Below are 12,845 nucleotides of genomic sequence, written 5' to 3' on the forward strand. Positions count from 1 at the left end.
TAGCTGTGAAAAAATGTGACAGGAAGACCAGGAGTAATGTTGTCTCTTTCCCCGTTTTAGCATTTTATCTGATTTTAGGGTTTTACTTTTCAAATCTATATAAAAGGAGACTTTAAAAAATTGTAACTGTTGCTGATAGATCCTACCTGAAGAACACTTGTTATATGTACATATGAACATACAAAGTAGATATGGGGAGGAGTAGTTGAGTACAAAACAGTTCTTTCTTCGGTTTCTTCTGAATAGTTACCTCATTATGTTTCAACCATGACTTAATTAGAATTTGTCAAGAATATTTTCGTTGTATAAAGCAAGGTGTTTCTGTACTTCAGCAGCCTTAATTCTTACCGGAACATGGTAGGAGCTACCTTCATTTTAAATGTCTGTTCACTAAATATTAGAGTTTAAATTATTATATTCTCTCTTCTTTGGCACGTCTTTTGCCTTTATTCAGAATTGCTTCTGTATTCTACATGCTACAGTTTTCTGTGGTAAACCTTGTTGGGAGGGACTTGGAGATGAGGACTGATTGTGTGGTTGAGAAGAGAGGGAATGGTCAGCAGTGTTGGAGGAAGGGGTAGAGTATGGAGTTGGAAAAATAATTACATTCATTCCACTGTACATCCTGAGAAAAGAGACGTGTTTTACACTATAGGCCACCAAACCTCAGCATAATGTTTTAAACTTTTGTTGACCCTTGACCGTATTCCAAAATTGTCAGACAGTGTTAATAGGTTTTCTACTTAAATCGAGGGTAAGCTAGTTCTGTTTTTAGCTTGGTGCTTTCTATTAATTTGTGGTGTGCTGTGGTTCATTTGTAAAATGGAGTGAAAGAGCAGAAGCACTGTTAAATAGGATGATGTAATTGTGAAGATGGACAGTTTAAACTTACCCTGAATCAGTTCTCTGTATTTGTCTTGTTGCTTTGATTGTAAATACCAGTATATGAGCCATATCCATGTTTGAATGGAGGTCCCATAGCTCTTCTCTGTTAACATTTATAACTGAGAGGTAATGGTCAATGTATTTTGGAGAATGATTACTGCTATTATTGGCTCTTGTTTAATTGATACTCTTTGGAGATAGCCTAACTGAAACTCTAATAAATGGGCATGGTATAACTTATATAATACATAAAATATATGTTACTTTGCTCTGTTCTGTTGACAATGTATAACTTTTTTTCATTGAATTTACAATTAAAAAACAATGCTATTCATATCATTGAACAGTTGCGTTTTTCGGAATTGCCTTCAATAATTTTATAGTTGTTGATTTTCATTTTTAGATTGGAGTAAGTTGAGGTAGTTTAAGAAGAACAGCCTACAAGTGCATGTTTATCATATAAGTAGTTGAAATAACTGAATGAAAATGATCAAATATTTACCAAAATCATATGAGTAAAATTTTGTAGAATTTGAGGAATCTTTGTTCCTACATGTATGACCATTATTCAAAAGATTGCATACTTCCGTAATTATTACTTGCTTATTAATTGGAGTTTCAACATTTCTCTTGTTTGGCCTATAAGATATTGGCATCGCCACTTGAATTTTGCAGGGTTTTATGATGTCTCTTTATTTGCTGTCCATATTTTTCAGTGTGTTTACATCTGAAAACACTTGGATTACAATTACAGAATCAAGCATAGCACACAGTTGTCCAAGATTTTGCTCTTGGTCATCATGCTTGGTATATCAAAATTGTCATTCTGACATGAATATTAGCTGTTAGGTGATATGTAACAGTGTATCTGCAGGATAGCTTCTCTATTGGTTATTTTGTTAATTATAGACATTTCCTTTATAAAGTAGAGATCTTGGTGTTAACACCAAAATTATCAAGCTTGGTGTGTCATTAATATTGGGACCACCTGGCATTATGTGCTCCTGATTTGCTGAATTACCTGAATGTTTAATCTGAATCTAATCAGACTATTAGATTTAGGTCCCAGCTACAGAAAATACAGTAACTAGAAAGACAAGGCACACTACAAAGAAATAATCGAATCAACAATATGGAACATTTTGTAAGGCCCATTTTCTTAAATCAATGTTACGGAAAGTAAAAATGAAGTATAAGGAGTGTGTGGTGGGGAGAGATTGTTTTAGAATAAAGAGAGTAAAGGAATCATGCTGCAATCATCTGAACCTTTTTTGGGTCCTGACTAAATTAAAAAGAAGCTATGAAAGACATTTTCGGGGCAGTTGGGGAAATTTGAATATAGATTGGGTATTAGCTGATACAAGGGGAATTGGTTTTTGTTTTTGTATTTTTGTTCTTTGATGTGATTGTATTGAAGTTATATTGGAGAATGTCCTTATTTTTGAGAGATGCTAAGGTACCTATGGACGAAGTGTTATAATGTTTGTAACTTACTTTGAAATGGCTCAACCAAAATAAAATTATTTGTAATAAGTACATATCTATGTGTTTTAGGCAGTCCTCTAAAAGGCAGGTGTGATTGCCCATCCAGGAATGTATTTGGATTTGAGACAGATGACACAATGCACTCAAAAATGAATATGAATAAAGTTTTTTTTAGAACTCACAATAAACTTGGGATTCCCAGGAGTGGGAAGGCTTATTATGTAGGGAATTGGTGAACAGGGAACAAACAGGACTAGTGGTGGTGGTGGTGTGGGGGATGATGCTGGGGAGGATGGATGGGAGCCTTTATTGTGACTCAGAGGTCAAAGACGGAACCATTCTCTTTATTAGACTAACTATAGGTGAATACAGCAAACACGATGAAATATTAGCAATTGTTGAATCTAGGTGATGGATGTGTTATTGTATTGAACTACCGTATGAATATATCATTGTCCACTATTGTATGTCAAGTCTAATGTATGCTTGAAAATTTTCATAGCAGAGAATCTTTACATGTAAATTTAAGAAAGTTACAGAATTATGTGATTATTTCTGTTTTAGCAACCAAAGGACACAATGAGATTAGATGAAACGATGCTGGTCAAACAGTTGCTGCCAGAAATCTGCCATTTTCTTCACACCTGTCGTGAAGGAAACCAACATGCAGCTGAACTTCGGAATTCTGCATCTGGGGTTTTATTTTCTCTCAGCTGCAACAACTTCAATGCAGTGTTTAGTCGCATCTCTACCAGGTTAGTGTGTAAATCTACATAGGACTGTTGCAAGTAATAAAATTTTAGAAGTTTTCTTTTGTCTGCATAAAAACAAAAAGTTGACAGAAATGAATTTGACTTGGGCTTTTGTATAAATTTTATGCATTGATTTCTTTGAAAGTTTTATTGTGCAACATTGTGATATTGATGTGTACAATTGTGAGTACTGTTAGGAGGTTGAAAGTCCAAATTTTAGGATGATACATCACCCATAATTAGGTTTTTGTTTTTAACACTAGGTATGAGGTTTTGGTTGGCCTTTCTAACATTTTATTCCTTTAAATGGAATTAGCTAATCAGATAGAATAACTGATAAGAGTGGTCAGAATTCCAGTGACCTCCCAGCTCTGTTCTTTATCACAAGATTCTAAGTGACCAAACGAAAACAAAACCTAGCAATATGGAAGCACAAGGAAGTAAGTAATTTGCAAAGTAGACTTCTCCAGAAAGTGGACTGTGTTCTAAGTGTATGAATTGTAAAAGCTCCTTTTTTTTTTTTTTTTTTTTAGTATTTACAACAAATGTGCTGTTTTATTCTCATAGTATCTCTGAAATGTAGGTGATACTTCCCCCAGTTTACAGATAAGCAACTAATACCCAAAGAATTTATCAAGGCGGTATGTCAAACCACGGAGGACCCAAAATTTTTAAGTCAGACTGGTCAGAGTCTATTAGGTTCGTTATATTAGACTGCTACTCTAAACTTCCATTTTAACCATATTTTTACTGTTGTGCTTCAAGTTTATATGATAAATATTATTTAAGCTTTTACTGATAAAAATCACTATGTGATATGCTATAGATGGGAAGAAATTGGTGTATAGATGGTGCTCTATGGAATAGAATTATAACTGATGGTAGCAGGTAATTCTGGAACTTGCTTTCTTACCAATGATTTGCCTATCGTATACAGGTACAGTCAAATGGGTCCTTAATTATGTTTGTTTATTCTTTGTTTACTGGTACATCTTTTATCCTTTGACTTGTCTGTGTTGTGTGAACAGCAGGCTTCCATTAGTCAGCTTTGGTCATTCTTCCGTTGTTTTCCAACAGGTGTGAATGAGAACATACATCATAATTAGAAAATTTGTGCTGTAGTGTTTTGAGGACTTGGCTAACTTCAAAATCTTGCCATCTTTTTAATAAATACAACATTTTTATAGTCATGATGCTAGGCAATAATATTCTTCAGTCCCTCTTCAGAACTGGTGCAAAGAAAATTAAAATTCTGTTCAATGGTGTAATAAGATTGATAATATTAGGTAATGTTTATACAATAGAAAATTGTCTTCATGAAATTTTTTGAGTGATAACATTTTATATTCTGAGTAATATTAAACTAGATGAAGTAGCAAGGTAACTGATGCCTAGGGAATAGGTGGTGTGAAACTGTAAAAGACCAAAAACAAAACCACTTCTTTGTTTAAATGATGACTGTACCAGCTTATTATTTGAAATAATCTTACATTGAAGGTAGAAAATTATCAAAAGAATAAAATGTTTTTAGCATATCCAAGTATGAGTTGCTTTATAAAGCACAGCAAATATGCCACCTTTTAAAAACCTGAGAAATTTTCTAGTCACCCAAAGGTTTCATTTTATAGGATTTTGCAGCATTAGCACATGTAAATATGTGACACATGTAAATATGCTTTTGTGTATTTTCCAAACCTAGTTCACAGTTTCCAGAAGAGAAGTTAAATGTCTCCAAAATAAGCCAGTTTCTTTAGCTTTCAGGGGGCAGACTGCTCAGAAATGGGATCTGTGAAATACATGTTTCAGACGACTGTGTTTGCTGTTTAATTTAGCTTGTGCCAGACATAGGAGATGATCTTGTTAGAAGACCACTCACGTAAAAGACCATTCTGATGGTTTAATTTAGATACAGATATCTTATGACATTGCTGTCATAGGATTAGGTGGCTTAAAATATGCAAGTGACTAGAATGGCAGTTTCTTTCTGAAGATTGAGTTTATATGTCATATAAATTAAATGGACCAATATCATGAACATTTGTTTGACTATTCTGCCTGTCCACAGATGTTTCTCTTTTAGGCTTAACATTAGCTTTTGATATTTCTTTTTTCTTTTTTTTAATGTTTGTTTGTTTATTTTGAGAGAGCGTGAAAGAGTGGAGGAGAGGAGAGGCAGAGAGAGAGGGAGAGAGAGAATCCCCAGCAGGCTCCTCACTGTCAGTGCAGAGCGTGATGCAGGGCTTTCGATCATGACCTAAGCTGAAATTGAGTCTGAACCCTTAACCAACTGAGCTACCCAGGTGCCCCTAGCTTTTGATATTTCTGTCCTTTGATTTTTTTAGGGGAATATGGACTACAGATCTTAAGTTTATTGTTCTGCTGAAGTATATACATGTTCTGTGGCTCATAATACTCTTTGATGTAGAAGATCAGCTGCTTTCTCCACAGAATTGTTGCACACTCGTAATAGATGTAATTGTTTTGTAGTGGGAGGGTCGTGTGGAATATCTGATTTGACAAACCACCAGAAGCAGAAGACTCAGTGATTTTTTTTAAAGTTTATTTATTTAGAGAGAGAGAATGAGTGGGTGGGGGGGACAGAGGATACAAAGCAGGTACTGTTGCTCATAGCAGAGAGTCTGATGTGGGGCTCAAATTCACGAACTGTGAGATCATGACCTGAGCTGAAGTCAGATGCTTAACTGACTGAACCACCTAGGCACCTCAAGACTCAGTGATTTTAAAAGTTCTATTTGATTCTTTTACAAATCTGGTTTTTTTTATGGTTTCTTTATTCTTCTTAATAGTTTTAAATTTCTTATATGACTATAATAATTTAAAACATACTTATTTTATATTCTCTTAAGATTGATCTCATAATGCTTGTATGTGCCAACTCTCATTCACAGTGAATGGTTTCCTCTCTCTTTTGTGAACTTGGATTGCAAAGTCATCTTTAGTGCACATCTCTATTTTCTTTGGGGATCTCTTGTAGCCTGGAGCTGTGGGAGTGTCCTAGTGATGGTTTTTGCATTTACATTTGTTTTTGCCAAGTACCCAGCTCTGGACTTATTTTTTTGGTTAATTTCTCATCCCTGGATTGTATTGATAGTATAAATGTGGACCTCAAACCCTTATCAGGTAACAGCCCTGGGTGACTTTTTCCCCTACCCAAAACTTAGCCAGAGCAGATAGACATCTTGTGCTGGTAGATTTTTTTTCCCCCCCTTCCACCCTTCCTTCATTCTTTGACTCTCTCTGTGCAACCCTCTTTTAAGGAAGTGCATAGTTCTTGCTAGTCTTTTGTTTTTTCCAGGACCCCAGTTCTACTCCCTGCACTATTAAGGTATAAGGTTTTGTATTCAGTCCCATGTAGATGTTAGACCAAAACCCCTAGGGTAAGGAGAGGAAAAAGCCTACCCACCTTTGTGCTTCCTTTGTTACAAGATAAGACCATGTCTTCAAAATCGTCTCTGGTTTTCATTTTCCTCTTCATTTCTGGACCTGGGTGGATGGGTGGTGGTTGGGGCTGGGGGGGGGGTTGTTTTCATTAATTTCTGTATATTTAATTTATATATTTTTTAATTTTTATGTTTATTTTTGAGAGAGAGAGAGAGAGACAGCATGAGTGGGAGAAGGGCAGAGAGAGAGGGAGACAGAATCTGAAGCAGGCTCCAGGCTCTGAGTTGTCAGCATAGAGCTCGATGTGAGGCTGGAACCCATGAACCCTGGGTTAATGACCTGAGCCGAAATTGGACGCTTAACTAACTGAGCCACCAGGGGCCCCTATTTTAAATTTTTAAAATTTACTTGTTTTAGAGAGAGAGAGAGAGAGAGAGAGAGAGAGAGAACGAGAACATGAGTGGGGGAGGGGCAAAGAGCAAGGGAGACACCGAATCTGAAGCAGGCTCCAGACTCCAAGCTGTCAGCTTGAACTCCAGAACTGTGAGGTCATGACCTGAGCCAAAGTTGGATGCTTATCTGACTGAGATACCCAGGTGCCCCTCTTTTATTTCTATATACTTTAAATATCTTTTTGTTGTTATTCAGTTTATCTGGTCTTTCTGGATGCTTTAATGGTAAGTTTTCCATTTCACTTCTTTTGCTCAACTACCCTTTGATTTCTGTGTTTCAGAAATGACAATTAAGCTTCAGAAAACACCCCTTTCCTATGGAAATACTGGGCTGTATAAAGAATTAAACTTTTCTTCCATTTTTCACAAATAACCACAAGAGTCAGCTTTTCAAAAGTTGGTGTTGCTGATTTATTAATTTGTGTTTCCTAAGGAATCCTATTCCATATTTCCTAGACTCTTTGCAGCAGCCGTGGAATTTTTAGCATGTAAATCAGTATTGAGGACCCTCTTATTCCCAGTGTGAACTGCTAAGCTTTTCTCACCCTGATGATATGAAGAGTGTTAGTGTAAGTGCTTGGAATAGTTTTAATGTTAGCTATACATCTGCAGACTAAAGTGCGTGGAAGAGGAATTTGCGAAGGAAGGAATCGATTGATTTTATATTTAGCAACTGAAGGTTTAGTATGGTGAGTAATGCCAGTTTAAGATTGCATTAAAATGGTTCCAATCCCAGTTAATATTATAAATAAGACTTTGTAGTATTTGTGCTTTTTCACCATCTCCCTGCAGTTACAAACATTAGTAATTCCATTTATCTGCTTACATTTTGATATCTATTAATTGAAATAATGAATATGACTCATTAGGGAGCACAATTCAATAGATTAACAATGTCAACTTTTGAAAAGCTGACTTCTGTGGTTGTTAGTGAAAAATGGAGGAGAAATTTTTATTAAGACTTATGTGAATTTTTTTATCAGTTAAAAAATACCTATATTTGTTGAGTGTTAAATTTTTCTACATTTGTGATAACTTCATATTTAAGGGAAATTTTGGGGATTTAGAAAGATTCTTGCCTTTATAGGAATAAGTTTGTGAAGGAGGGACATTAATCAAATAATCACATAAATACACACACAGATTGTGAAAATTGCAAGGACTGAAGGCTTACTCATTTTTTCAATACAAAGCAAATGTATCTTATAAATGTAGATAAAATATCATTCATGTTTCTTTTTTAAAATTTTAATTTATTTTTTTTAAAATTTATATCCAAGGTAGTTAGCATATAGTGCAACAATGATTTCAGGAGTAGATTCCTTAATGCCCCTTCCCCATTTAGCCCATTCTCCCCTCCCATACCCCCCTCCAGTAACCCTCTATTTGTTCTCCGTATTTATGAGTCTCTTCTGTTTTGTCCCCCTCCCAGTTTTTATGTTATTTTTGTTTCCTTTCCCTTATGTTCATCTGTTCTGTCTCTTAAAGTCCTCATATGAGTGAAGTCATATGATACTTGTCTTTCTCTGACAAATTTCACTTAGCATAATACCCTCTAGTTCCATCCACGTAGTTGTGAATGGCAAGATTTCATTATGATTGCTGAGTAATACTCTGTTGTATGTATATATGTATATATATATATATATGTGTGTGTGTGTGTGTGTATGTGTGTGTGTATACATATATATATGTGTATATACACACACACACATATATATATTGTATATATATGTATATACACACACACACCACATCTTCTTTATCCATTCATCCATCGATGGACATTTGGGCTCTACATATTTCGCTATTGTTGATAGTACCATTCATGTTTCTGAAGTTTAGCTGATGTGATCAGAAGTTAATAAAATTTATTTTATAATTTAAAATTTGAATTAAAAAATTTTTTGTTAAAGAAAAATTTCAAAAATACACATAACACAGAGAATAGTATTTCAAATACCTAGGCATCTTTGCTTCACCAGTTATCCACATGCTATGATTTTTTTAAAAATAAAAATTATATGTATTTAAGGTATACAATGTGGTGATTTGGTTTGGTATATACACAGTGAAGCCTATGGTTTCTTTCATCATATCCCTTGAATTAATTATTTACCTTCAAATTTTATAAGAAATATTTAATGTTGGGGTGCCTGGGTGGCTCAATTGGTTGATGTCTGACTTCAGCTCAGGTCATGATCTCATGGCTTGTGGGTTTGAACCCCGCATCGGGTTCTGTGCTGACAGCTTAGAGCCTGGAGCCAGCTTCCAGTTCTGTCTCCCTCTCTCTCTGCCCTGTCCCTGCTCGCGCTCTGTCTCTCTCTCTCTCAAAAATAACTAAACATTAAAAAAAAAATAACTATTTGTTGTCTTATTTTTGTATGTATATTTCCTCTTACAAATTTATCATTGGGGTGAGAAGAATCAGTTCAGAATTTTAGACTTTCCTTAAGATAAATTATTTTTGGTTTTTACTTTTCAGGTTACAGGAATTGACTGTTTGTTCAGAAGACAATGTTGATGTTCATGATATAGAATTGTTACAGTATATCAATGTGGATTGTGCAAAATTAAAACGACTCCTAAAGGGTAAGTGTAGATGTACATCTGAAACTAAACACGGTCGGTGAAAAGCCAGTGTTTTGAATGTACAGGTTTTTTGTACTAACTGTGTTGAACTGGAACATCAAAGTGGATTTGATAATGCACATATCCTTGTGAAATGGACAATAATGCTTAATGGTTCAAAAATTTTTGAGCCTTTGAAAACAAAAAAAAAAAATGAGTATCTTAATTCTTGGCAATGGAAAGTTTTGTTCAACCATAATTTTTGCTTTAACAAAGAGAGCATAAAGGTGCTGTTACTTAATTTTTCTAGAATTTCATTACTTAAGGATAGCCATAGGTTATCGAAATTACCTGTTTAGCTGTTATAGTGCTAAAAGCAGGTAGTTTAGCAGGATATCAGTGTCATTACAGAATGGAACCAGAAGATTGTGATCTTATGACAAAAGGAAGAATTGCGTCAGGAATCTCATTTCTGACATTTGTGTTTTCAGATCTTTTAATGACTTTCTGACTTTATAGCATTATCAAGTCTCTTATCTTTCCAGTGCCTTTTGCTTCCTTGTACATTTCAGTTATAGTCCCTGAGGATTACATCTGAAGTTATATCCATGGGGATATTACAATGCTTAATATGTGATTTTGAAGCTTTGGGCAATGCTTTGTGTGATTATGTTGATGAAAATAAACAGTCACAAGGAATTGAGAGAATTTTTGTGGGAAACCTGAAAGTTAATATAAATCAAATATCAATCAGCATTATTAATAAACTGAGTATAAATACCTAAATTCATTTCACACAAATTGTTTTTAGTTTTCTGTGATATTGAATCCTGTCTAATTTAAATGTGAAATTTTATAGTATATGATTCAACTTTTTAATTTTACTTTGTGTATTGATTAAGGAATTATGAAAAATGTTTCTAGTGTCTGACATAAAAGAAGATTTAGTTATATTAACTTTGAAAACCTCAACAGTTCTGCAGTGTCATTATCAAAACACTTTGTAATTTTTTCTTTTTCTTTTTTTTTTTTTTGAGAGACAACACAAGCTGGGGAGGGGCAGAGAGAGAGGGAGACACAGAATCTGAAGCAGGGTCCAGCACAGAGCCTGACGTGGGACTCCAACCCATGAACTGAGATCAAGACCTGAGCCAAAGTTGGGTGCTCAAACCACTGAGCCACCTAGGCGCCCCAGTGATAGTTTTCTTAACATTTGTTTTAAACTCAGTAACTGGTTCACCAGAGATTTAAAAAGGCTATATCTATATAGATCAATACTGTAAGGCTCTGTTCTATCTCTATTACCAATTTTAGGTCATTACTATTATAAAACCAAGCAACAATTAAATCACTTTCAGTAACTTTAATAAAGAAAGAAAAATGGATTATTTTAGCTATTATGTTAAGTGGATAGCAGTTGTTTTAGACTATAATAAACCACAAATCAATTCACAGTTGAAATTTTAAGATCTTAGTATCTATCAGTAAGCATTAAGAAGTTAAGGATGATAAAATTTAGAGATTTTCTTTCCATATAAAATTTCAGAAGTATATGTGGTTTTGTGGTTTTTATAACTGTTTAGGGACATTTCAGAAATAAATCTAGGGGACAACTGGGTGGCTCAGTCGGTTAAGTATCCAACTTCGGCACAGGTCATGATCTCGTGGTTTGTGAGTTCAAGCCCCAAGTGGGGCTCTGTGCTGATAGCATGGAGCCTGCTTGGAGTTCGTTCTCTCTCCCCTCTCCCTTCTCCCCTCTCCCTTCTCCCTTCTCCCTTCTCCCCTCTCCCTTCTCCCTTCTCCCTTCTCCCTTCTCCCTTCTCCCTTCTCCCTTCTCCCTTCTCCCTTCTCCCTTCTCCCTTCTCCCCTCCCCCCTCCCCCTCCCCCCTCCCCCTCCCCCTCCCTTCTCCCTCTCCCTCCCCCACTTGTGTGTGTGCATGTGCATTCTTTCTCTCAAAAGAAATGAATAAACTTTATTAAAAAAAAATTTTTTTTAAAAAGAAATCTAGATCTGGTTGTCCAGGAGTAGGTATTTGTTTAAAACCTCAGGTTTCATAGAGATGTTTAATCTGTAATCATTAATTTAAATGGTTCTCCATATTCAAATAAGGGAAACTAATTGTGTGAATAAATGACTCTTTTTATTGTGGTAAGTCATCCCCATTGGAATACAGCCCCCTTGTGAACATAAATTTAGTGTTTAACTGATAAATGTGTAAACTATAAAAAAAAAAAAACAACCGATGTTAAATAGGCCAGCAAAAGATGGCTCTAGGTGATAATGGTGAAAGGACTGGAAACTTCCTGTAATATGAATAGTAAAATTAGTAATGTGGTTTTTTTTTTTTGTTCTGTTTTTTTAGTGTTTATTTTTGAGAGAGAGAGAGAGAGAGTGCGAGCAGGGGAGGGGCAGAGAGAGATGGAGACACAGAATCCAAAACAGGCTACAGGCTACAGGCTCTGAGCTGTCAGCACGGAGACTGACATGGGGCTCGAACCCATGAACCTTGAGATCATGACCAGAACCGAAGTCAGACACTTACTTAACTGACTGAGCCACCCAGGCGCCCCTAGTAATGTGTTTTAAATTCACTCCAACAGCATTTGTTGAGAAATTGTGTGCAAGAAACCATGCTAAGTGCTAGGTTTACAAAGATTAATAAAACATCTGTCTGTATGGAGCTCATGACCTGGTTTATGAGGGAAATACATTATCAAAGTATTTGCAAAGTAATGTGCCAAACACAAATAGGGTGAGCATAACATGAGGGAAGAGGTACGTGTTTGGGGGTGGGAGCTGTTAAGAGGAAAAGCGCAAGATAGGGAGGTGTAAGAGTAGGCCAGATCGTATTAATAAAGGCATGGTGATGTTTATTCCATGTTCAGCACGGGCCACATATCATCCTATGCAGTTTAATGCCTTTTGTCCTCAATGCTTACGGTGACCTTATGAAGCAGATAGTATTATCATCCCCTATGTAGATGAGGAAGTTGAGGCTTAAGTAACATTTCCAAGGTCAGACAGCTAGTGAGTGGCAGGGTTAGATTCATTTCACATCTGCTCATTTCTAGAGCCACGTGTTACACCATTGTGCTTATGGTTTATGTGACTTTATTTTAATGGCCATGGGAAATGATGGAAAAAAAGGTTTAAGGTGGGATCAAGCTTTTATTTTAGATATACCACTTTGCTTGAAATTTGCAGGATGCCTTGGTAGAAGGTTGTATGAGCTTTTGGGACTTGGTCGTATGAGTGAGGAAGAAATGTGAGTGAGAAATGAAGGTAATGCAGGTCTGG

The 12,845-nt window shown here is 35.7% G+C and overlaps 1 protein-coding gene across 10 annotated transcripts in view; it reads left to right on the forward strand.

Annotated features, from left to right (window-relative positions):
* NF1 (neurofibromin 1) overlaps nt 1-12,845 on the forward strand; it is a 246,875-nt gene that overhangs the window by 55,583 nt on the left and 178,447 nt on the right. For all 10 annotated transcript variants that reach the window (XM_027034457.2, XM_027034452.2, XM_027034451.2 and 7 more), the window contains exons 4-5: nt 2,935-3,125; nt 9,462-9,568. In XM_027034457.2, coding sequence (XP_026890258.1) covers nt 2,935-3,125; nt 9,462-9,568 — 298 coding nt within the window. The remainder of the gene's footprint in view (nt 1-2,934; nt 3,126-9,461; nt 9,569-12,845) is intronic.

Source organism: Acinonyx jubatus, chromosome E1 (genome assembly GCF_027475565.1).
Source record: "Acinonyx jubatus isolate Ajub_Pintada_27869175 chromosome E1, VMU_Ajub_asm_v1.0, whole genome shotgun sequence".
NCBI classification, from domain to species: Eukaryota; Metazoa; Chordata; class Mammalia; order Carnivora; family Felidae; genus Acinonyx; species Acinonyx jubatus.